Below are 26,641 nucleotides of genomic sequence, written 5' to 3'. Positions count from 1 at the left end.
ACTTAGTCTTGTGAATTAAAGGATTAATAAAATTGCACTTCACGGTCCAGGTACCTGGTTGCATCAGTGCTTTGTTAAGAAAATGTGTAGGAGGAGAAAGTCTGTCAATATTCTGTCTGTTTTCATTCAAATGGCAGGGACATGTAGAGAGGTGGTGAGGTAGAGGGAGAGAGAGAGTGAGAGAAAGTTAGAAAGGTAGAGAGAGAGAGAGAGAGATAGAGAACATGAGAGTGTGTTTTCCCACACAGTCATTTCCCTGTATGTATTCTAATATTGAATGGGTCTGGGATATTCTAGCATCTCAACGTGCCGAGTAGGCTACCTTATAAACTGGCAATCACAGGATCTCTAATGTTATTACTTTTCATAATTAGTTACAGCAACACTCGTTCCATACTGCCGGAAAGGAATATTCCTTAGTAATTAAAGTCATGAAATATTCAGTTATGCCTACCTTTTCAGCAGTCTCGCAAATGAGGCAGCCATTTTTAATGTCCACACTGCCTCTGATTTTATTATAATGGCAGCTTGGCACATCTGCAATTAGTACTTCTACTGACAGTTACCATTTCTGAGGAGCGGTAAAAGGCAACGAGGGGACGCAGCGCTGGGCGCTATTACATGTGCACCAAAAGCCTCTCTCTCTCTCTCTCTCTCTCTCTCTCTCTCTCTCTCTCTCTCTCTCTCTCTCTCTCTCTCTCTCTCTCTCTCTCTCTCTCTCTCTCTCTCTCTCTCTCTCTCTCTCTCTCTCTCTCTCTCTCTCTCTCTCTCTCTCTCTCTCTCTCTCTCTCTCTCTTTAACCTTGTTGTGTTTTTTTCTTCCTCCGACGCAGAGGTTACCTTTTCCCAACGGTGCAAAATTGACTTGACATAACTGTTCATCAGTTTCAGGATTCTCCCCTGAGGTATTTGCATCAAATCAGCTCAGTCAAGCTTCAAGTTGAAATTGGCAGGCCAGAACCTGACAGCCAGGGTAGGGACCGGGGAAAGAGACAGCGAACTGACAGTGGCAGGGCGGGATGGTGAGACAAATCTCTCCCTGGCTGGCCAGGGTGGAGGAGAGGAGCGAGAGAAAAGGGCCCTGAGCGAGCTAGGTCACAGGGGTAATGGGCACAAAGTTAGGCGGATGAAGGGATGAGTAGGCCTTTTTTCTCTAGCTTTTTCTTCCATTTTTCTCTGCTTCCGAATCTCTGTGGTAATGGCCACCTTTAGTGTTGTCTTTTATTGGGTTTTGGGGGGATGGATATGAGGACAAGCATTTGTTGTTTGGCTGGAATACTGACTTGGAAAAATTGGTTTAGTGCAATGGATGATATTGATGAGGATTAAAACCACTCAGTGAGTGAGTGCAATGGTGGATATTGAGCGTCAGGCTTTCAGAGTTACTCTGTGCATCAGAAAAAGTTGGACACTCACACGCATGCATGCACAGACGCACGTGCATGTGCACGCGCAAACACACATACACACACACACACACACAGAGAGAGAGAGAGAGAGAGAGAGAGAGAGAGAGAGAGAGAGAGAGAGAGAGAGAGAGAGAGAGAGAGAGAGAGAGAACAAATGCAATTGAGTTACATAGGAGTGGGCTGCAGCAGGACATGTACTGTTATCTTCTTGAATTCCTCTCCTTTATACCCCTTAGAGAAATCGAGATAAGGATTTGTTTGATGAAACTTTTAGTGATTCTTCGCTGCTCCAATTCTGTCTCTGCGACGTCACATAGCAGTACGAAAATTCTGCTGTAAAATGTTTCAAATCCCCTAAGGAGCAAGAGTTGAAAGCCTCTTAACATATATTCTTATTAAAGGGGAAGTCAGAGATCTGGGTGACTATCATTGTTTCCTGTATTCATCTTTGCTCTCTTTTTTATCTTTCCTACGCACACATGCTTAAAATGTATTTGCCCCTTTAACAGCCGTAGAGCCTGGGAGAAGTATGACACTTTCTCACATATATTTTTTTCAATCTCTCTTTCTTGCTCTCTCTCTCCATCTCTCCCCTCTCTCTCGCTCTCTCTCACTCCCCCTCTCTCTGTGAGCTTTGCATGTGACAGGCAGGGCCTGACGGGTTGATGGCCGTTCGACAGGCAGCATTGAGTCAAAGTGGTGTGACGGCAGAGTTTTGTTAAGCTGGGAACAAAGGCATGGAGATGCCGGCCTGGTATTGTCTGCGTGCATATGGGCCTTGTCACAGTTCCTCAGGATTTTATGCTCTGTTTACTCCTAGCCATCACCACTAATATTCAGAAAGGGTTGCCTCTTTTCTCCAAAGATATGATTATATATATACCAAATTTTGCTGTGAATCTCTTGAGGTGCTCTTGGAAAGTCAGAAGAGGAGAGACTCATAAATATTATATTTTTTGGTGTTGATGTATGCTCAAAAGTTCTGTGTTTACTGCATAGTGTATATGGGTTATTTTCATGACCAGTATTACGGATTTTGTTGTTGTTTTTTGGAATTACACACTGTGCTCAAACTCTCACGCAAACCAGTTTTCAAAACCCATACAAAAGCAACGAATTATAGTTGCATGCACATACTGTACCCCCCTATTTCATACTGAAGTTTTGTTCATAGAGAAGCTTCACTGCACTGCCTGTGGCTGCAGGACTCCGATGCCTCCCCTCCCCTCTCTCCTCCTCTTTATGGTCTCTGCTCAAACTGAAAGCTGTTTGCAGTGAGATTAGTGAAGGGGAGGGGGAGGCAGGCAGCCAGCTGGGGGAAGGTAGACAGGGGAAGGGGGAAAAGATGTCCGGTAGCAGACCATGCTAGCCAGGTCAGGGTGAAAGGCCTGTAGGCCCCAAGCCATCAGCCATGCCATATATCTCATCTCCTCATCAAATGTGGACAGTAATGTGGACAGTCCTCTGGTCTCTAATGGGTCAGTTGGTTCCACCATTAAAGCCATGACAGTGTGTGTATCTGAGTCAGGTCAATCTAATTCACCTCTGTGCCAAACACATCCGCCTTATAGGTACATCTCTATATCAGTTGAGTTTGTTAGCCAACAAATGCTTTTAGCAAAAGAAACAATACCATTTTAGGGGAATTTGCTATGTTGATGTATTTTAGTGTTTATTGTGGCAGTGCTTGTGACATTAATATAAAAGCAAGTTCCTGAGAACACAGCCTGTAAAAGTCCTCTAAGACACCAGTCTTCTTCAAACCCAATGATATTTTCATGAGCCAGTAAAGATTATGAGTCCATTCTTGTAGTACCCATCTGTGCTTTCATTTGCAACTGTCTGCTCAATTGTAAAAGGGGAGTGAAGGGGGAGAGTGACTTTCATTTAGTTAAATAGTTGGATAAGGTCGATGGAGGTAAAGATGTAGTTAAGTTTTTCTTTTATTTTTCTTCTTGAGAGGATGAGTGTACAGAGATGCCACAATGTGTACAAACATTAGGTGTTGGGCATGATACTGTGTAAGTACATCAGAAGCAGGGGTACCTAGCTTCTGCTTGTCAAAATTAAGTTTTACCCCAAACACGTATTGGCGGCAATTACAGGGTTAAACAAAATTAAACAATCTGTAAACAGATGAACTCAGTCTGTCTATCCAAATGTTTTTTTGTCGCAAAACAATTACAAAATTACAGTAGATAAAAATTGTTCACCGCCTGTATTTATGCAATCAACACAACGAAGAAACAAAACAATTTAATGTGGGAAAATCATCATTCATCTGCATTATAATTGCTTCTTTTTCACATCTACACTGTGGTTAATTAAAATTGTGATTAAATGCGGCTGCGTTGCCTAAGATGTCTTCCCCCCCTAAACAGGTGGTACAGAATGTAAAAGTAAAGAGAAAAACGTAATTAGCATTGGAAATTGAGAAATTGCCTGCAAGAATCGGTGTTAATTTCAGTCACTGATGAGGTAATTTATAAAAGGAGCAGCACTGCGGAGACTGTGCAAACTGAGATTGCCATCCTCCTCCTGTCTGCTCTTCTCTGTTCCCAGCATGCAGGTGAAACTGTTTGCAAAACATTGAACCTATTTCGAATTCAGTCTTCGTTAGCATCACTTTGGCAATTCCTCTCGGCTGCTACTGATAAAATAAACACCAGAGATAGGAACATGTGGCATTTGAAAGGTCTTTTAAGTGTTTTTCCCAGATAAATCCATCAGAAAAGCATAAGCAGTGCCAAGGAATAAGGTAATGTGTGTGTGTCATTAGGATAATGGAAGACTTGTCCAGTTGTAAAAACAATGAGTTCTCTCCATTGTCCGGTTCCATCCAACAGTTTCTTAGCAGCACTGCACATTGGGATGGAACTCTTTGGTCAGGTTCCAGAACCACTTGGTTTGGTTCCAGAACTCTACGGTCAGGTTCCAGAACCACTCGGTTTGGTTCCAGAACTCTACGGTCAGGTTCTTTGCCTCAGTTACGACCTCAGTCAGATTTTCCAGAGAAATCTGTAGAAGGAGCAGACTACAGGCTAGCTACTGATGGCCTGTACTTCTGAATATGTTGTATGTTTATTAACTAAGTGTTTAACACTTGACTGACCTTGTGACATCAGCACTGACATGAGAGGGATATAAAATGTAACATGATGTCCCCCACAATATCACTTTTTGATTGTGGTGTTTTAGATATTGTTTTGTGATATGACACAAGTTTTTCTGTTTGGGATATTGGCAACATTTACTCAGGTGTGGCTAAGTATGTGCCTTTAGATCCCTAGCACATCAATCTCTAGCCCTCACAACACACACCTCCCTCCCTTCACTCTCCATCCTCCGGTGCACTCAGCGAGCCATAAAGCTCCCCAACTTTTACAGCTATGTGACAAATTGTTGTGCTTTTCCTCATGTTTGACATCCTTGCTGGGATTGTTTGTTGTATTTTTTGTTTGGCTGCATCCTGAGACCCAAAGGTGGCTGCTACTGTACAGCATGTCAAATGTGGTTAACATGCAGCCATTTATCTTTAAAGCCCCTTGCGCACAATGGCTGGGGTGTGCACGGCTGATTGTGAGGAGAGAGCAGTGAGCTTCCGAGCAAGAAAGGCAGAAAGTGCTTCCTTTCATATGTGCTGCACCACCTCCCTCCTCTCCCTCCTTCCGTCCTCCTCACTCTTCTTCACAGAATATCCCTTCATTATTATTTTATTTTATTATTTTCAGAGTCACTCTGCTGAACAGGTCAGGCAGTATCTGGCAAGATATTTCAGAATTTTGTGAACCTTCACCAGACAGATTGTTCAGTGCAAGTGTAGTGTAACTGAGCCGCTTGTTGCCCGCTGGAGTGTGGCAAATAAGATTCAGGACACATTTTTTTCTGCTTCTTTTTTTTTTAACTTCAAGAATTTAAGATAGCAACACAGATTTGTAGTGGCTGGAGATGGGGTGGGAGGGAGTGGGCTTATCCTGTCATATTATGCCTAGCTACCTTGCCTTGGTACAGGTCATCCCATATCTGTCTTGACACCGGGTAATGTAGGTTCAACGTTTTACAACCTCGGATGTTTCCCACCTTCTGTTTTTGATCCGTGACAGAGCGGTGGTGAAAATGGATGCAAAGGAATACAGTATAGTCATTTTTCATACAGTGTTCAAAGCAAAGTAATAAAGAGATTGATGTTAAATGTTTAGAGGGTATATTGGCACATATTGAGGAAATTGTATGGTGTGATTGAGAAAAAAATATCCCTGTCAGTTTATTGGATGTTTTATTTGCTGTGTCATAGAGTAGTATTAACTTGTTGTGAGCAGATAAAGATGAGACATTATTATTGTATTCAGTTTTTTCTAGGCGGGCGGCAAGACAGGGTACGCGGGGAGGGAATGTTGAATGGGATCTATTAAGGTGGGTATGCCTCCCTTACTCATATGTAAAGAGAAGAGGGAGAGGGCTTCTTTCTCCTATTCCCCTAAACCCTAAGGGAGTAACTCTTCTTCAGTGCATAAGATACAGTGAGAAAACAATCCCTAATATCAGGGAAAACCTCTAGTTTGTTTATGTGCGCTTAATGTGAGTCTGTCCGCCTGGGAACCGCCGCAAATGGGAGAAGTATGCGTGGATTTCACAGGTAACGGGATTACGTGGGCACATAATTGATCCATTTGGGGGGAAAATGACAGCGCTCTAAAGAGGGCTAGGCTTTGGAAATGGAGTTTATGAAACAGGCATTCGTAAATTCAAAGGAATCAATACGTCAATTTTATTACGTCTCCAGGCCAGATGGGCTTTAAAGGCACAGTGTCTCCGCTATTTGTATCTTTGTGTCTGTGTCTCTCAGTGTGTCACAAAGGTCCTCAGTGGCCATTTTGTTGTTGATATTTTACTATAGGGTGGGGGGAAGCCAGGTCACCGTGGGATCCAATATCCCTGGCCGAGCACATACATCCGGCGAAATATGTTTGTCAATGCAGTTGTTGACTTATGACTATTATTCTTAAGAAGAAGCCATTTAGTAAGACTGGCAAGAACAAGAAAGTATTTTCAAAGCTTGCTCGCCCATAGTCATCCATTTATAAGGTGAGGAAAGTCGATTAACAGCATTCTGCATTTTCATCACAAAAATATTCACATTAAATTTAAATACAAATGAACAAACAGCATCCCAGCTAGGAGAGATTTAATTACCCAACCCACTATAATGCAAATTAATAATGCAGTAAAGACTGATGCAAACGGAGAGAAATATAAGGCCATAGATGTTTTCTTAACTGGAAAAGAGCGGCGAAAAACAGGCTCCAAATCTCATCATGTCTAGGATGCTGGCTTGCCTGCTCTCATTCCATGCAGGTGGGAGAAAACCAGAGGAAAAATAAAAAATAATGAGAGAGAGAGAAAAAAAAACCGATGCATAATTATGAGTCCTAGTTTTCTTGGCGTTTGTAATGCGCTCTCTCCTCTCTCCTCTCGCTCTATCCACCATTATAGTAGTTCATTTCGCAGTAAAGTAAATAAGAAGTTGGTGATGCTTGCCTTTTTAATTCCATTTTCCTCCTTTTTTTTGTTCTGTTCACTGACTGACATCTGCTATCAATGCTAAGCAGGTGTTTCTGTGTAAACAGACGTGCCCTGTTTGTGTTGCGCCATCCTCGCTACTGTGCACCCAAATGAGCAACGTGATTAAGAATCCTGTAAATTTTTGAAAGGAAACGGATGGCTGCCCGGCTAGAACATAATTACACCGCTCCGACATCCGCAGCTCACCGCCGAACGAAGCCAGAGCCAAAGAACAGCACCAAAATTAATAATATATAATAGCATCTTTCTTGTAATTCATAAATGAAATAAAGTGAAGGGGAGTATCTGCTGATAAGGTTTTTTGGATGGAAGGAGAAGGAAGAAGGAGGAGGGGGGTAATTTTCTGAGATTGAGTGAAGATTATAGTCTCAGTGATGCGTAACTCAGCCCAGGCATGTTTAGAAGAGCTTGAAAGACCATTTTTTACTTTTGCACAGTTCTTTCAGCTCATTTATTTACCAAATGAGGCCTCCAAGAAACGTTCTCTTCTGTTTCATCATTAGGGATCTTTATTAGTGCTATTTGATCATCCATGCTACTAAAATGGACGATTTGGCTCTGAAGATTCAGCTTCCATTCCAGTCAACCTTCTGTCTGTAGAGTTATCATGTGATGTAGCCATGGTAATGCATACCGGTGAAATGGCTGCTTTTGTTGTTGTTTTCTCTTTTCATCCAATCAGAGACAGGCAGCATACATGTCACTATAGAAGCCACTAAACTGAAGCAAAGTGAAACAAGAAAAGCTGTTAAGAAAAAAGAAAGAAAGTGAGGAAGAGGAACATCCCCCAACAATTCTTGGGATGTTATTTGTCATTTCTTACACTTTGGCTTTTTGTATTTCCCATCTCATTGTTGGTCATGCTCTGTGTTAGCACATCTTCCAGTGATAAACATCACTTTCCCCACAATGCCAACCTCTCTGAAGGAGTGAAAACAGATCACAATCGCAGGTTAATCTAGGGAAAAGGACACGAAACTGACAAACGGTAGAAAATGATATACTTGTGGGGAAAGATTGAGCATAGCAGTTGTTCGAAAGTGGGTAGGGACGGTATAACATCTTGAAATTCAACTTAATTCGAAATATACCATTGATAAAACGGCATGACTGATAGGCCGATGTTCTGGGAACAAATGTAGTGTGCTCGATTCTTCATGCTGATTTTTTTCTTGGACTGAGTGAATAAAGGGAGTCTAAAAAAATGAATTCTGTCACAGGAGATGTTGCATCTGAAATGTGTTGGAGCAGTTTCTCGGGTGGGTTCAAATGGTCACTTCTCTGGGACGAGAGGGAAATGAAGGTAGCTTGACACACTGACAGATTGAAAACCTTGCAGGGGCAATGTTGACAATTATCCAGTTTTTTTCTTGTTGGAAGCAAAGCTGCACTCCCTTTTACATTCCATTTTCTCCTGATAATACAAGGTAACTACGATATCATATATTTAGCATTGCCAATACACAAGATACCACTACAGCATATTCAAAGGATCCCATTGAAGTGCCCATTGTAGTACCTTGTATTTGTAATCTATTATCAGTTGGATGCCATATTTATTTACAGTGTGAGTCCAACTTCCACCTCTGGCTAAATGCTAACTAACCTTCCTTCTTGGTAAGTGTAATCTCCTTGGTCAGTGGTCAGTGGAAGTGTTATGGTTGTGAAAGGTGTCTCCCTGGAAGCACACTTGTAAGGGAGCCTTCACTTGCTCACTTCTATTATTTCCCCTTTAATCAGAGGCCTGAGATTACATCCTCCATCCTCCCTTTCGGAAACATGATAATTACACTCCTCTGTGAACACAGAACCCTGTCCTGTCTGACGTTGTTGGCTCTCTGTGAGACTGGGAGGGACAGGCCCAGATGCTGACAATTATGTTTGAGAAATACACGTACACTATACACACACACAGGCGGCTTTAGGACCTTTCCCCGTGTCACATCTAGTATGTAACATCTCAAATGTAGTTGTATTAGATTTGGTTTGGTTTTCAACTAATTCTGATATTTGTATAGGCATCAGCATCACTACTTATATTGCAATATGACAAATACAGTTGGATTCACTGAGCTGGGATCTTTTGGTGCTATCCTTTCTCAAGAACTGTCCTTACATAAAGGAGGACCTGTAGTGATAGAGTATTAATATATATATATATATATATATATATATATATATATAAACCCTCTCTTTTGTCCTGGTTGAATTGAGATTACTCCTTGTTTACCTCAGCCAGCTGCTGTGAGATGATTTGCGCAGGTCGCGGTCACCACAAGCTACTCTGAGGACAATTTGCTGAATCAAGAGGGTGATTGTGTCTGGTGCCAGTCAGTCGCAATTAAGGACAGGATCAGGGGTAGGCGGCAGGCCCCAGGCCCCCAAGCCCCTCTGCCTGTCGTATCTTATGGCTCCGGCCCCATACAAACCAGCTCACCTGAACATAATCGCCCCAACAGCCAGCGCAATGCAAATGAGTCCTGAGGTTAGCGTGGGAAAAGAAGCAGCGTCGCAGAGAGCTAGGTGACCCACTAGGCAGGGGGTCTGCCTCAGGAGAGGCCTTTGTTTCTGGACTGCCCACGTTAAAAATAGTCCCCCTTCTTTAGTCTGGCTGGCCAATGCAATGCAGGCAGGAAGGAAAAAAAGTTGGTGATATATGGTTTGTTTAACAAAAGGAGGGATGTGTGTGCTGATTTGTGTGTGTGTGGGTTGGGTGGGTGTGTGGATGGATGGAGGGGAGAATATTGCCTCAGTTCAGGTTGTTTCTTTTAAGATGATATTTAGTGTAAGAATCACACTGGGACCTAAGATCAGAAATAAGGCCCTGGTCTCCTTTTTCAGTCTCAGTATATTCAATAGTGACTGCCAAGCCAGATGGACAATTGAGGACGTTTGGATGAAACGAGGCTGTAAACAGAGACTCCTGTTTGACACTAAATCTAGGTTAAATGCAAATTGAGCAGGAGTACCAGACAGCAATAATGAACATGTTACTTACAGTATAGTGAACCAGAAGGAGTTATGAAGAGATGGGATTTTCTGCATTTACCCATTAAATCAATCTATAGGACAACAAATGACTATAATACATGAAATAGTGTCTTTGACAAAAACAATTACTCACACTTACTATTAAGGAATGATATCCAAAATAATTCACACTTACTATTAAGGAATAATATCAAACATAACTCACACTTGCTCTTCCAAGTGCCATGCTCATTTGACAAAGCTAAGAGGTCATTGTAAGGAATGAGCTAAATGTACAATGTCTATTTAGACCTGTATGGTGTCATCACCTATCATGACCTTACTACATAACCTACAATGACTATCTCTTGTTGTGTGCCTTTCTGTATCACAGTAGTCAATACAATATTGTGTAGCATCATTTATTCCTTATTTCTAAAGGAAAGTGTTCATTATTTTTGTCTCAATAACATGACCTATGACCCTAAATTAATCAATGTTTTTTTCTTCTTTTTTTCTCGGTGCTGTCCAATTTGCTGTGGTGTGCGTTCATCAAGAAGCAGGTAAGCACTGTGAAATGGTTCATGTTGTAACTGTACTTTGTGAAACAAACAGAAGGTTAACTGTCAACTTTTGTGAACTTCATTTCATGCAATGAAAGCGTGCATGATTTTTTAAAGAAACATGATTTTAGGGAATATACACCGCTAGATATTTGAACATGACATGCATCCACATAGAAAACAAATAGGTCTCACAATGCCATCTTTAAGAAAAATGAATGATTGTGTGAAAGAGCATTACACAGCTACATACTGCATTCTCCTTTGTGTGATTCTATGTACTGTATGTGGTTACAAACATCTTGTCTGAATAACTTTTCTTACAAGGCAGCGTATTGCAATATCCCTCTCGCAATACAATATACCCTCTCTGACACACTAATGCTCTTCTACCTTAATTATTATTTATTGGCAGTTTCTTCTTCTGGTTTTGTTCTCTCCCCCATTTCTTCTCCTCTCCCTGTCCCTTTATCACCATTCTAAATAATTTCTACAAATAAGGAGCTTTTCTCAGCATGCACGGAGCTCTCAGCTTTCACTCATCAAACTTTAATCGAAGCCGCATTTTAGTTTTTGAATAAAGCACACTTAAAAAATTTAGATGCAAATTATTTTGCATTATTCATGCTCCTGCACGTCCTTGTAGATTTAAACATTTCCGAGGCCACCTTGATTCAAGTAATTACCTAGGCTACAGCTCCCTCCGTCATGAATAAGGTATTTCCTACAAGCAAAGTATGCGCCTGATGAGCTTTTAAAGTGGCTTTACACCGAACTTGTGTATTGCTTCTTGTGCATGAGTGACTCGAACATGCATCGCAATCTGTCTCAGGTGGGGAATACTGGCAGGGCAGCCATGAGTGACAGCAAGGAGCGAGGAGTCTCAGAGAGCTGAAGCCGGGGCCTCTTCTCTCGCTTTCTCTGTCTTTCTCTAGCTCCCCCCCCCACCCCTCTCTCTCTCTATTCCCCCCTCTCTTTCTGTCCCTCAAGTCTCAGCCCTCAGCCCTCTGTGTCTTTATCCATTTTATTCTGAAGGCTCCCAAAGTGTTTTAGATCTTACACTCTTAATACCTATCTTTAAGCCAGCGGCTTTGAATCTCTCTCTGACATATAGAGGGGAAACTAGCAGCTTTCTCTGATTTACCTGAGAGCCAGACAAGATCCTCAGAAATAATACTGGGCTTTGTTGGGCAAACCCTATGTATCTGAGTCTATTTGTATTGCCTTTGTGACAAAAGATAGCAGAAAGCCTTTTATACTAATGTCCTTAGAAAAGGAAAAAGGAGTGGCACTATTCAGATTAATTACTCTGAAGTCATTTCAAAACTATGTTGTAAGGGAATATGAATGTATCTGACGTAGGTATTGACTGGTACCTGTAAGTATTGACAACTAAGATCAATTCTAATTTGCCTTCCGAGTTCTTTTAAATTAAGATGTCAGATTCTGTATAGAGTCATTTGTGTGAAACACCTGAAAGAAGTTCGAAAGCCATTGTGCCAAATATATGATTGCACAAATTCTCCTATATACATTATGCAGTAATCCTGCTAAAAGCATTGAGACATTTATAGATACATAAAAATGAAGAAATTAAAAGCAAGTACCGTTAGTCCTAAGAGAACTCAAAATCTGTAAAAACAGTAAAACCACAAAACCGTAAAGACATTTGTTTGTTTGCCAAGATGGTGAAACAATACATGATCACGTTTCATGGCAAAGAGTTCCTCTGGCTTTTAGAAGAAAAATAAAGTAGTTGACAATGTGACTCGATCATCTTTACTACCCAGCAGAATAATTAATATTTAAACATTCTAATAATGTAGCTTGCCTTTGCCTTGCATGCACTTTTAAGCAAAGCAACAATATTTTTCACCTGGGGTAACGCAATGATTTTTCTTCCTGCTGAGTGCAATTTCCCTTTCTAATGTTTTGTGGAGCTTCCAACTACCATCATGCATCTGGGTTATTCATCCCCCAACACACTTTTGTTATTTTGTATTATTTTTCCACTACAAAAATGTATTCATGAAGATAAATATATTGAAATGAATTTTCCTGTCCATGAGAAAGAAACTGTTCAGACCAGCCTTTCTGAATGCAGAATATTCCCTAGAGAACCACGTAATGATTCATAAAATCTAACATGTTATGAGAAGTAATGTTGAAAAACACATTTCGCTTATTTGAATATCTCAAATAAGGCACTGAATAATGCTGACATTGGCCAATATATATATTTACATTAAAAGTATGTTATTAATGTAGAAGGTCAAGTCTTAGGAGCTTGGTACCTGGCTCCCCCGCACGTTCTATTCCTTTCCTTGCTTTCACCTCATTCTCATTCCAAAACATTTTGACTACTTCCTGAGCAGTCTCTCAAAACTCACCAGTCTCAACCAAACTGAAATTCTGCAGTAATTACCAAACATTTAGGTGTCTCTCAAAACTCACTAGACTCTACCAAACAGAAATCCGGAAGTAATTACCAAACATCTAGGTGTCTCTCAAGCTCTCTGGGGAAAACACAAAACAAATGGCATAAAAGAAAATTAAGCAGTTGAGTGTATTCCTGCAGGAACACTAGGCAAACACTATGAACAGCTAGTCAGTGTAGTTGTGTGCGTGTGTGTGTGTGTGCTGTCAGACAAAATGCATTACAGATGCCTTCAGGTTTTGTAATTGATCATGAAAATGAATTGCGGAATTGCTGAGGCTGAATTGAACGGCATAAATAAGAGTTATGTGTTTAGCCTGTTCCCCTTTTGGTTGATGGTTGCAAGGACTGCGGGAGGGAGGTGGGGACAGACAAGTGGTTGAGAGGCTCAAGAAGCAATGGCTATTTTGCTGAGTACAACACACCTTGCCTACGCTCACTGAAGTAGTAGACTATCTTTGAAAAAAAGATTCCTGTTTATGAGTAGATCAAACAGGGAAACCTTTAAGACAATGTGATTGCTTGCTAAGGTGTTTGTAAGAACCAAGCCCCAAGACAACAGTTATAGCCTATGTTAGGTGTAGAAGCACCTTTTTCCTGGTGAACTGTCTACCTCTTTGATAGGGAAGGCTACATGTTGTAACCGATTGAAATCCAGCAGTAGTTAGTTTTACCTCATATGTAACGAAGACGGAGGATTTTATAAAAAGAACCCAACTGTTTTGAATCCACTTTCTCCCATTTACTCTCCCCAGAGTCAGAAGCCTCTACCCTGGCACCTCAATCCCAAAGCCCCCCTCCGAACCAATCGCAGCAGCCCTTTGAAAAGGGATAGCTCATCTTAAACAGGGTATGACAGAGCAAGGGCAGAAGGCTTCAGTTCATCAGTGCCCTCCAGGCACGGAGTCATACATAGCTGCTAGTAACGCCAGTCAGAGATCAGGAGCACAGACACTTGGAGGTGAAACCTGAGAAGATTTATAACGAGAAGGTAGCAGTTTAAGGCCACAGTGTGAGCAGGAAATAAACCTTCATGCTGTGTGAGGGCTGGGAGACCACTGGCACTGAAAGACAGAGGTCTGCTCTGCTCCCAGAGAATCCGCCCACCCACCCCCTTCAATCCTCCAGAATAATAATTCTCCTCATCCTGGCCAGCCAGGAACACCTTTTTAAAACTTAATTGATTTATTTAAAAAGCTGCTTCTGCTGCCACATTATATTATTGCCTGGGAGAAGTGCCTAATGTCAAATTACCTTGCTGTTCTGCATTTACCCCATCTGACTGCGACAGACATTAGTGTAGGACTGTCAAGAATTCTGTCTAGACTGGGGTAGGATTTACACTGTGGTTTGGACCACATGACATTCAACAATTAGATAGAGTCATGTCTAATTTAAGAGAGCTTTACTTACAGACCCACAACAGTCAGGTCAGGTTGAAACCTAGCAGGTTCAACCTATCTACAGTAAGACCATAAGGGACCTTAGGTTTAAAGCCAACCTTTTGTTTGGACACTATTTTTAAACTTTTTATCCCAAGATAGACTGTAAGTAATATTCCCTTAGTGTTAAAGATGGATCAAAGGTCTTAGGGAGTAGGATGAGAGTGAAGACAATGTTTGTCCAGGTCTGACTACTAAAGAGGAGCACAATCAAATCAAATCCTCCAATGTGAGTGTTACTTCAGAATGTAGGCCTTTCTATTTCTGTTGTTTGCAATCTGTGGACGGTGGACGACGCCCATCTGGTCTTAATCAATCAGGGCTCATCCTATCCCTGAGTCTCACTGAGTCTCGCTGGGCTCCCAGCTGTAATAATACACAGCTTCATCTTGGGCCACTTCAGACACGGGTCAGATCCTATGAGATGACCATGAAGAGAGAGGTGGGTGGGGGGGAACCAAGCCGTATTGTCCTAGTCGAGACTCCATCAGCCTATAGTAAGGCCAAGCCAAAAAGAAGCATTTAGCAAGTGCAGAAATAGAAAGTTGGTCAGCTTGATCTACTGCTAAACTGGCCCAAGTCAAAAAGGAAACGCTTGGTATTTTGTTGTTCTTTTTAGTGGTATAGATTGCAGAGATTGCAGTTTTTCACGGTTGACGTTTAGTGGAAATGGTCAGCCCTGGGGGAAGAGGAAGATACTCTGCATAACAATACCTACATCTGTCCGCTGTTTTGTTCTTTGTATTATCTGGGGTCTCTTTGTGACCAGCGCTGTCGGGGCAACGGGACTAGACGTTTGGGGGGGTCTGTTGTTGTAGGAGTGAGAGAGCTTGTGACTTGAACGCCCCTGTGACACAGCCTTTGTTTTGCTTAGATATTTGATCCTCTTAGCTGTTCAGGGTGCCCCCCTGCTTCACCCCCCCCAATACCACTATACCACCACACACCAAATGCGCAGTCACGCTCTCCCTCTCTCTATGTTGATCTCTCTCTCTCTCGATCTCCCCCACACACTGAAACTCATCACACTCATATTATAGTCCCAGTATGTTGTAGCGTCTCTCTAACTAGTATGCCCTAATGTCAGATTTTACATACTTTGGGATAGAGCAGAAAGAGTTGATAAGGTCCAACGTATTTCCTTTTTTTTCTCCGAAATTGCGTTGAAGTGAAACAAAGTTAGTGCAGCAGGCCTCTGGAGAGTGCATTACAGGGCCTTTATTGTTTTGAAGCTGAGGTCATCCTTCTAGCCGAGAGTATGTGAGACAAAGGCCAAGCGTTTATTACTGGGCTATGTGTGTGAAAGGAAACCCACTCCAACATTGTTTGATGGTCAAATGATCCTTAAAAAGATAGTTGGTTTAATAGTACTCTACTCTAGCACTGCATGGGGAAAACCATTGGCTAGCTCACTTGGCTAGTTGTGTGGTTTTCCTAACAAGCTAGTTATGAATTCTAGTCTGTAAAAAGTTACTTATTAGTAAAAGTTGGTTTATGTTTCATATTGACATTTTAAATCCGAAGTATGGAGTGTTGCCCTTGCGCTGAAATCTGAATTCCGAGCCTGAACGTGTCATAAAAGAGATGTCAGACTCAGCTGTTTGACTGTTTTTTAAAATATATATTCTGTATTCTAAAACGGGGCAGTGTTCTTCAAGCATGTACACAATTTGATATGAATATGTTTGATTTGATACAAACAGATTTGGATATCTTGGAGTGGGCAAGCTGAAGTGCTCTGAGTGACAGTTCACTTGTGTCGCTGTTGTCATCCAAATTTGGCTGACACGTTGACATGCATCAAGGGCTTGGGTGAAGGAAACAGAGTGAAGGACAGTTTCAAAAAAATAAAGGAAAAAATAGAACAGAAACTCATTTTATGTGTTTCTCTCATAGTTCAATAATTTCCCCAATTAAAACAATTCAGATTATTTTAAGTGAATTGGTACAACATACACAACCCATAGTTCTGTCATACACTAGAAAACAAACCAATGTATTTTTTTTTTTAAAGCCCACGTATCACTTAAAATATATAAAGATTCGAAGATAGCATCATGTCACAGTAAATGTGTGTCAGCTAGGGTCCTCAAAATGTCTGCCATTGTTTTGTTAGGTGACCTTGATAATTGTGAAGGTAATTACTATAAGTGGCTATTATATTTCAAGGTGCAGGCATTCATTACCCAAATCAATTTGAGTCTGTATCTACTTGATAATATTCTAAACACCATGGCTTTACGGTATATGAGCGAGAGATGCTGCACACTCTGCACGGTTCTTTGTTGCGTCTTCATAATGGAATGCTGTTATTGTGATTGAACCACCTCCCTCCTATCCTCTCTCTGCAGCAATCAATATTAACAGCTTGTAAAAAGTACTGCAAAGATTAGCATTAACAAATGGAACAGAGATACTTAAACAAAGTGCATTGAATCAAGCCTCAGTTTTCAAACAAATCATTTTACTCTGTACTATTAGGGTTCCTATAAAGTTGCCTTGGTATGTCATATAAAGCATCTGCCTTACACCCAACATGGAAGGAAGGTTGATCATCCGTTTCAGGCTCGCAGAGTTCTATGGAATGGTTCTATAGTTCTGTAGAATTCTATGGATAAGAGAGGGCCATCTCTTCGTTCCTTTATGGGGAATTGGTAGAACTTAGCTGTTAAATGTGATCCACCTGGATGGCCTAGGCCGAAGCCCAGAAACACGGAACAGATATTCAAGCACGACTGGATGCTTGTCTCAATAGATCCAGGTCTCCGGGAGGTCCTGATAGACAAGCACAGTTTATGGCCGTCCTCATGACAACCAAGCAAGTATGTGTTGTTAAATCCTGCACCTGTGTTGTGTTACAATAACAGACAAGTTGTTGGAGGAGGAGAGACGAAGAAGAAATGCAGACCAAGGCACTTCTACTGGCCTTGTCCAACAGCAATATTTGGGACTTATTAATAAAAACAGACCATTATTTGGCAGTTCTTTTGATGTATGTGTCTATTCACAAAGTGCCCCCTGCCTCTTGACAGTAGAGCAGAAGAGATTGAGATTGTTTTAGCTGAAATGCTGCACTCCTCCAACCATTTGCCAATGAGAAAATGACTGAGCCGGCCAAAGATGTGAGTTGTGAGTGGTGTGACATAATTTAGTATCATGCAGACACATACTTCAAATGGTAAGACAAATACTGTCTCGCGAAATGTCAATATAATTAATGACGATAATGATCAAGTTGTAATTGTTTACATTTTCCTGTAATATCATAAGAGGGTTGTCAGGTATCAGAGACACAGGGCTTCACAGACAGTGTTTAGTACAGTAGTAAACCAGGGAAAAGAGGAACACCTCAACAAAGGAGGAGTCCAAACACTGTAGGAGCAGAAAGTCCATTCCTAACCATCCCTATCACTCCCAGTTAGAGCAGCAAGGATTATAAAGAACTGCAATTATTTCACTGACCTTAATTGTCATTCGGAGGGGAAAATATGTAATTAGTGGCATGTTTACGAGTCTGGCAGTAACACACCTGCAGCTCATCCTATGAGCTTTAATGTTTGCTTTCAAGAAGCAAGACAAGCAAGACTGGTGCCAGTTTCTGTCACTGCCTGTCACTAAACAGAGAAAAAAATTAGAACGAAAGAGAGAGAGAGAGAGAGAGAGAGAGAGAGAAGGAGGAGAGAAAGAGAGAAAAGAATGAGGGACACCACTGTGCCATTCTTCGAAAAAGAGAAGAATTCTCAGACTGAGACTGGCTTAAATCCGTGGCTGTGTGTGTATGCATGTGAAGAAGAAATGGGTAGCAGCATTTACATGGTAGCACAATGGAGAGTACATTACTTACAACACTGGCCTCATTATATCCCCACGCCTACCTTCTGCCCTGCGCTGGTTTAGTCACTCCTAGCTCTTATTGTTGGGCTATAATGGCGCTTGTGCATTTCTGAAATTCCCTCATTATTCAGCTTATTAAGGCTGTACCAACTCGGTAATCGCACTGCATTTTGTGTCAAAGGGGAACTGTGTTGATTTACTCACATTTGAAGGCAGGCTAGACGAATGCAGACAGGCAGGCTCAGGCTCAATCCGTTCAGCGCAGGCAGGCAGATGAAATTGTTCTGTAAATACGGTGATGTTATAATATTTTGCCCGGCTGACACAATACTGGTGTCCCCAGGAGACGGAGCCAGGCGAAGTGCACCTGACTGATAACCCTGTTGATTTGGATACTGTATGTCATTACAAAAGGGAGCGCACTCACTCCAATTCTTTAGTACAGAATACCAGTAGGGTTATAACAATAACAGGACAGATGTATAAGCATGTTGAGCATTGCAATATCAAATAGGTTTATACACACTATGCGTCAGGAGGAAAGTGACATGCCCTTGCAATGTTTCTTGTTCCTCTTTCCATCTTGCATGCTCAGTGGTCGTTCAGTTCAAACATGAGGAGGGTAAGACAGGATGACAGAAAAGGGGGATGTCTAAAAGGGAAATTTGAAAGGCTGTCAGATAAATTGTCACCAAAATGTTAACCTGAACATCTTTTGATAGCTTGCCTCCATTGCGATCAGGGCATTTGTCCTTTATTTATGGTGCGACAAATAGGTATGCCACATCTTTTAGTGTCATGGACAGTGATGGGTATATTCCTCAGTGAATGGACATGTTTGTAAATCAAAACACAAGACATGATCTGCCTCCACTATGTAAAACCATAAGCCAACAGAGCTTTGGAAGGTTATGCCTTGAAAATAGAGTGAACCCGAAAAGGGGTATTAAATACACATAAACAAGCATTGGTCCTCCTAGCACATATATGCATTTTTACGTAGCATTAATTATAAATATTATGCAAGGCACTTTAAGCTTTTTTTAGCGAAGGATCCTCTTCTTTCTTTGATATTTCTTTTTTTTAAAGACTATTCACAGCCATACAGGATGCCAAGAGCAACAACTGCCTTCTTGCCCCTAAGGGAAGCTGGGGCTGCATTTTGTTATGTGACATGTTGTCATATAGGAAAAAAAATCTATTGGCAATTAAATGATGCACCTTGTGAAGATGACAAAAGGCATTTTGTTGCACTGGAAGAAGTGGGTTGTGAGGGGTTTGTAATGAAGGCCTAATGACTATTCATAAGCTATTTTTCAGTCCTCTGATCCACTTGACTGGAAAGTTCTGCCCTGGAGAGTTAATGCTGTCAGTTTCTCTCACCTCAAAAAGCTGCCGCGATCGACGGTGTAGAATGAGAGCGAGAAATTACCCCAGCTCCTGGCTCTAGGGCTGTCTCAGGTCACATGCAGGAGGCACACATCTGGCACACTATAGGTGCCACCGGGGGACAAAATACTTTCAAACAGGAAGTATAAATACATAAAATTGACAGCGGTGGATACCTCCTTTTCCTCCATGGAGCGTGCCACACTTCAGCTTTGTTCCTCGTCTATAGATGGCTGTATCCTATTTATATTATTGAGCTGCGAGACGCTCCAAGTGTCCATCTGTCTATCTGTCAAGGTCCTCCATGTATTTATGACCTTCTGCTGAACCTTGGTCAATAGGTGACACATTTAAAGATCCCCGTCTAATAAATAGAGAGATGCCTTAAATCTGAAGAGAGCGCTCCAGGGAGTAATGCGGTGATGTGTTGCGGCAGCCAGAGATGATAAAATAAAGGAGTCATCGATGACCTTTCCTCCAGTGTGAGCATTACTGGGTCACTTGGTAGAGAAATATCAGTTAGCAATTAGCACACCGGAGAGGCGATATGAGGTCTCAAACACGCATGAACAAACACTGCTTTAAAACTACTGCTAACTGACCCTTATTTTAATTGTTGACAGTTTATTTCACTGGTTTGTAGCCTAGCCAATATGTACTAGATTTTTTTTAAAATCACCACGAACATTTAATATGCTAGACATTTTTTTTTTACTATACAGTACAGTAAAATGTTGAGCCGCAAGGAGTGCTTCGAATGCCAAAGGACCTATGTATAGACTACGTATACGTTTTCCATTCAAACAAAGTGTTATCTTGGCTTTATCTACTCAGGCAGCTCACCTTATCTAAGGTAAATACAATGATGTTCTCATTAGGCCTGTTTCATGGGCACTTGGCAGCCGTGTTTGCAGAGAAATAAGAGCAGGGGAGAGCCTGTCAGACACAGACCAGGTCACTGACGTAGAGGGAGGGAGGGAGGGAGGGAGGAGGGAGGGAGGGAGGGAGGGAGGGAGGGAGGGGGGTGCATTAAACTGCAGGCATTACACTCTGAGTGTAATAGTGTAATGCACTGGTGTGGTAATTGAATAAGGCCTGTGTGTGTACGGTGTACCTGAGCGGAGGGCATAGTGTAGTCCCCATCGCTTGCACTAAGCCAGTCTAGTCTATAGGCTTCACTTAGCTTTTTACAAGGTGGCCGGAGGCGTGGAACGCTGCCAAAATGACTATTACATGTATTAATCTACATCGATCAACTGGTTAGCATATGAATCAAATGTAAAAATAATTGAGCAATGAAGTCGTGTTGGTTGTTGTTGTCTAGCTAGCGTTTCTTTCTCCCACAGTGTCTAAATTGACTCAGGGCAGAGCTAATGCAGGAGCTGGAACAGAAGTTCAAGGGACAATAGGTAACATTTTGAACCAAGGGCATTGAAAAAGCCATTCTCAATGTTACGCTGCTAACCCCGTTGACCCTTAAATAAAGGGAAGCTCAGAAGAATCAAATACTTAAGTCCAAATTTGAATTTTCCCCAGAGTAGAGAACGATTGGTGATTTTTGTATGTAATCAGGGACTATAAATTGTCTCAAGATCCTGTGTAAGAACGATGCTAGGGTTCCTTTCTTTATTGTGATTGTTAGGCCTTTTATGGGCTTTCACCAACGACATTAGGACCCATACATTTGAAAAATCTGTTACCTAAAAAGGAAACGTATTTGGATCGGTGAGCTATTGGTCCTTTTTATTATAGTGACTTAGTAGCACAGGACTTCACACTTCTGTCTTGCACAGTCAAGATATTTTATTGCTAGTGTGACACTTCCCATTTTTTGTGTGTAAGTGTGTGTTAGAACTCTGACACTGGTTGGAGCGAGTGTTTGTGTCTGTGTTTGTGTCTGTCTGTGTTTGTGTGTGTGTGTGTGTGTGTGTGTGTGTGTGTGTGTGTGTGTGTGTGTGTGTGTGTGTGTGTGTGTGTGTTAGTCCTCAGCGTCAGTGTATCACAGCTCAAATAGTGCTTGGCCAAGCAGGTCCTGGAGGCCAAACTGCCCTGATCAGCAGAACTCAGACCAGTTTCACTACTGCAAAATTTAGCAGGAAATTTACACAAATAGGTGCACTGAAATAACACTGTCCCTTAACTGCTGAAAAGGTAGTTCTACCTAATCGAGGAGATACTGTAACTGAGCCATGTAAATCAATGCCTATTTCTTGGAGTGTGCGTGTGTGTGTGTGTGTGTGTGTGTGTGTGTGTGTGTGTGTGTGTGTGTGTGTGTGTGTGTGTGTGTGTGTGTGTGTGTGTGTGTGTGTGTGTGTGTGTGTGTGTGTGTGTGTGTGTGTGTGTGTGCGTGCGTGCGTGCGCGCGCGTGTGGCCGTTGTACTGGTCAAAGTAGTAGCAGCTGTACTCGTAAGTACTTTTAATTGAAGTAGTAGTAGCATCATTATCATGGCTATCATTATTACAAATCATGCCTTTCAATGGATACTTCCCTTCCTGGCCAACCCCCTAGACATCAGCACATCATTATGTAGTGGCATCTATCAGATACATGCTTAATTAGACGCTGTACAGCACATTAAGCCCAGGGAGTAGCCAAGCTAAAATATTTATAAGGTTGAGTATATTTATTATCTGTGTCATAATCCTTTATCAGATTGAAGAGTTTCAAATAGTCTTTTGCTTCTTTTTACAACTTCTGTTCACCCTGTTTCCCTCCCATTCCTCTGCCTTCCTAACCTACAAGAAGGAAGGAGGTCTAGAGTTGTGGTGCGTTATAATTCTTCATTTATCAACTTAACTTTATGCTATTCTTAGGGACTATGGAGGCTATGGACAGGCACAGCTGTAAGTGCCAGTGAGTAGCACTTCCCTAGCCTGAGTGCTATCACGGGCAACCTCTGTCTGATAAAGGCCCTTGTCTTTTTGTTAGGGGAGGTGTCACCGTCAAGAGCCCAAAGCCTTTCTCCCTCTCTCTCTTTCTCCCTCTCTCTCCCTTCCTAGCCAATCGCAAATAGTCACTCCTTTCCTTGGGAGAATTCACAAGGGTCATGTTTATTTCAAAAAATGCCTGCCCTTGTCCTCAAAATGTTCTGTCTCTCTGAAAGGGAAGGTTGGAGGGGAGGCGAGGCGGGGTGAGAGTGGGGGAGCGAGGAGCTCTCCTTTTGGGACTGTAATTAGACATCATGCTTGAATCTCTTGTTTTCTCTCCCCACTACAGCTGATAAAAGACAGAGGAAGGCTTAATGAATGCAGATTTGTATGGGATGTGATACACTTGGAGGAAATATATTTTAGCCAAGGTGCTTAATGCAAATGTTCATATTCTTTTCAATCAAAAAAAGTGCATAGACCTAGTTATTGATGTATTTATTTATCAACCGTGCTCAATAATCAATGTTAATGTCTTCTTATAAGAGATGTATGTTGTTTACTAGCTTTAGGTAACACTTACAGATCAAGAAAGATTAAAGGAATTAGCTCATAACAAAAAAGTGTACAAAGAAGAAAAATAGCCTGGTCGGTAAATAGCTAATGATGTCAAATCCCTACAGCGTTTATGTTGATAATGTAGAGTTCACAGTGAACCAAGAATGCACTGTATGCAGTTCACAGGGGAACAACAATGCACTGTGGAGATATTCTAGCTCTAACAGCACTACATCCACCTACATTGTAATGTCCTTAGCTCGAGAGACCCACGGAATTGAGGTCGTGTTCATATCTGTGACCCTAGCATATCCACTCATGATGAGGAGGGTATGTGTGGGAGGGCCCAACATATCCCAGGAATCTCACTCGGCAAATGTGGCTTATCCTCGGCCAAACCCTGGCTACGTCCCAAATGGAACCCTATTCCCTATTTACTACACTACTTTTGTAGTTCACCATATAGGGCAAAGGGTGCCATTTGGGAAGCAGCCCCTGTGAGAGAGAAAAAAACAGCCCACTAAAGACTGTCTAATACAGATTGCATGAACAAAACGGTGTGATGGGTCCGCACTCAAAAAGATGTTGCATAAAGCAACATCTACACACTGAAGAAGACTGCAAAGCCAAAAAAATGTCTGTGTACGCTATCCCTGATGCAGTGAAAATAATACAAAAATCTAAATAAAGTAAGCATTATGCAACATCTTCTTGAGTGCGGACCCATCACACCTTTTTATTATTTTATTTACCATACTTCTGGGAGAGCGTGATGCTCCCCTTTTGATTAGCTTTTAATACAGATTGCAAGCCAGGAATGAACAGCAAGCCAAGCCTCCAACCCAGTAGTACTGACTTCACCCCACAATGTATTAGTCTGGATCCTCGGAGCACTGTGAAGTAAAATATGACAGTCTTCAACAAGACCATCCAACTGCTCACCTGCCCTTAGGTGTGGTTACACAGGAACAGTAACAGGTTCTCTTGGATAAGAGTTGAGCCAAGGTTCCTCTGATCTTCAGTCACATACATACTGTTTGGGCCTCGAATTTGAATGATTCAGGGTTTAGTTTAAAACACATCAGGTTTTTATGTTGTTTAGCCACATGTTGCCAGTTACCTTGTTTCCTAAGCAGGGAGAAGGAGAAGGAGTGTGTGCGTGTGTGTGTGTGTGTGTGTGTGTGTGTGTGTGTGTGTGTGTGTGTGTGTGTGTGTGTGTGTGTGTGTGTGGAGAGAGGGAGGGAGGGAGGTCACCCACCACGGGGGAGTGTGGAGACCTGACTATTAAATTAGCCAGGGCAACCTCCACCGCGTCCGCCATGCAAGAACTCATCCCCGGGGACCTGTGAAGTTTTTTAACACTTTGCGAAGGAAGTTTGGTTTGATGCAGACCTGCCAGGCTGAGTAGGTGGTGACTGGGTTGGGGGTCGAGGTTCGTAGCGGCGAGGTGGTTCGGGGAATGGGGTCAGAGGTGTCCAGTAATCCTGCGTTCCGGTACTGACACTGATGCAATGGAGCTGGCACCCGGACAACTCCGTGGGATGAACCATGTTGCTCCAGGCCCTCCCAGATGGCCTTGCAGCAGCGGCCCCAATCTCCTTGCACTGCTCTGGCTTGGCGTAGGAAGCCAGGGCCTAGCTGCCTGGATGTGGAAAATTATCAGAGCTCTTACAACATATAAAACAGCACTGGGGCCCTTTGGCCAGGTGGGGGGTTCCTGCTTTATTGATTTTTATTACTTTCTGACGACATACTTCTCTTTGTTTGGCCACCAAGGGCAGTAAATATTGAGCGCCGGTCGGGTGTTGAGTATGAGGTAGAAGGATAAATAGACATACACATCCCTCCTCTAGTCCGGGATACCATTGTTTTCTTTTTCCATTAGTTCTCTGCCTCTTTCTTCCCCCCTTTTCTCTTCCCTGTCTAGTTTCTGTATTGTTTCAAACAATAATGAAACCATAATTCCAGTGTTGCTGTTATTAAGATTTAAACTGTAATAATAGAGGTGTTCCCACTCCTTAGTGAGCTCACTTGTGAAGGCTTCTTGGATACCTCAGCTCATTGTGAACTTTCGCAACCATAGGCTTAACCTAGGATTGAGCTGTCCTGGGATTCAGATAGTGAGCTATGTCCTTCATTTAATACCCTTTAACATGCTCACTTTTGGTCGCAGAATCCCCCACACAGTTCAGTCCTGGAGGCCTACATCTGTTCAGAGCACAAACCAACTAGGTGTCCATCCATCCATCCATTCCCAGACCATGTACCACATCAAAACTGCCAGACACAATCTTGTTTGATGTCTGAAACACCTCAATTCTATTTTGTATTTTTTTTCACTCAAGATACATTTATTTTTAAGTATTTTCTTTCACCAAGGGCAACCTGAACTCCAGCAACTTCTAGGCAGCAGTGAGTTGTGAGTGATCCTGAGCATGTCATCACAGATTTGTGAGAGAGAAGGCGTATGAATTTCCCTTTGGCACATATTGAAACCTGACAAGAAGCCAGCAGGGTTTTGACTCACAATGTCATTTTTACACACACACACGCGCACACATGCACACATGCACACACACAAACACACACACACACACACGCACACACACACACACACACACACACACTGAGTCAGAATGCAATTTTTAACCTTCATCTGGGTTCTGACTTCTGATGCTCTCCGACCAACAGACCGAGTGGGGAGGTAACCAAACCTTCTCTCATTACAATACCTTCGATTTCTCCACGTTTGTGTTTTTCGTCGCCTGTTTACGTCTTAGTCTGTCGTTTCTTTTTTTGTATTTTTTTTTGTTACTGACACAGATGTTAATCGTTATCCTGTGTCAATTTCTGTCTTCTTACAAACAACAAAAAAATATGTATTATTGTAATATCTGTTTGAAGAGGCAAATATTGTGAGATTTTATTGGACACTCTCCTAGGTATTAGCCAATTGAAACCTCTTCTTCTTCCTTTATGTAACCAGAAGTATTCTGAGACTCCTCCACCTGGATATTTGAATAATTCAGCCATGCAGGAAGCTGGGCCTTGTTCCCTCCTGAGTACTCCTGGGTTGTAAAGGCTAAAATTGCTTCATCATGCCAAAGTGAAAGTATGCATACATTATTTAGTTTATCCTGAGAAAATCTGACTTCTCCCTGGGAATTTGTGTCTGATTGCAGCCTACTTAAATTTCAGAGGGGTGTATGTTTTCTTTCCTCCCAGCACAATAACTAAAGCCTCCATCAATTAATTGATGGAAATATTTGGAAATAGTAAAATATTCAGATTTTGAAGAAAATACTCTCTAAATATTCAGTGGTGGACGCATTATATTTCTGACTGCATTTACTCTGCAAAGGCATTAGTTATAATTTATATGGAGGCTATAGTGAGTCATGTATGATAACTCATCTACTTCTAGAAATATCTACAATACTGTAGATACACTATGTACAGACAGACAGAAATGTTGCACCCTATACCACAGTGTGAAACGGTGAGGCCTTGTGAAGGTGTCGGCTTCACTAGTTCCTGCTTGTGCTTAGACACTTGTTTGACAGAAGGGCTGACTCCTTTTCTTAGAAAA

The 26,641-nt window shown here is 41.9% G+C and overlaps 1 protein-coding gene across 5 annotated transcripts in view; it reads left to right on the top strand.

Annotated features, from left to right (window-relative positions):
- Positions 1-26,641, top strand: part of zeb2b (zinc finger E-box binding homeobox 2b) — a 76,806-nt gene that overhangs the window by 11,442 nt on the left and 38,723 nt on the right. For 2 of the 5 annotated variants that reach the window (XM_041851648.2, XM_041851644.2), the window contains exon 3: positions 10,519-10,524. The exons of the other annotated variants lie outside the window; for them this stretch is intronic. In XM_041851648.2, the coding sequence (XP_041707582.1) occupies positions 10,519-10,524 (6 nt within the window). The remainder of the gene's footprint in view (positions 1-10,518; positions 10,525-26,641) is intronic. 5 annotated transcript variants of the gene reach the window in all.

This window comes from Coregonus clupeaformis, chromosome 27 (genome assembly GCF_020615455.1).
Source record: "Coregonus clupeaformis isolate EN_2021a chromosome 27, ASM2061545v1, whole genome shotgun sequence".
Classification (NCBI taxonomy): Eukaryota; Metazoa; Chordata; class Actinopteri; order Salmoniformes; family Salmonidae; genus Coregonus; species Coregonus clupeaformis.
This window is presented reverse-complemented; position numbering and strand designations above follow the sequence as displayed.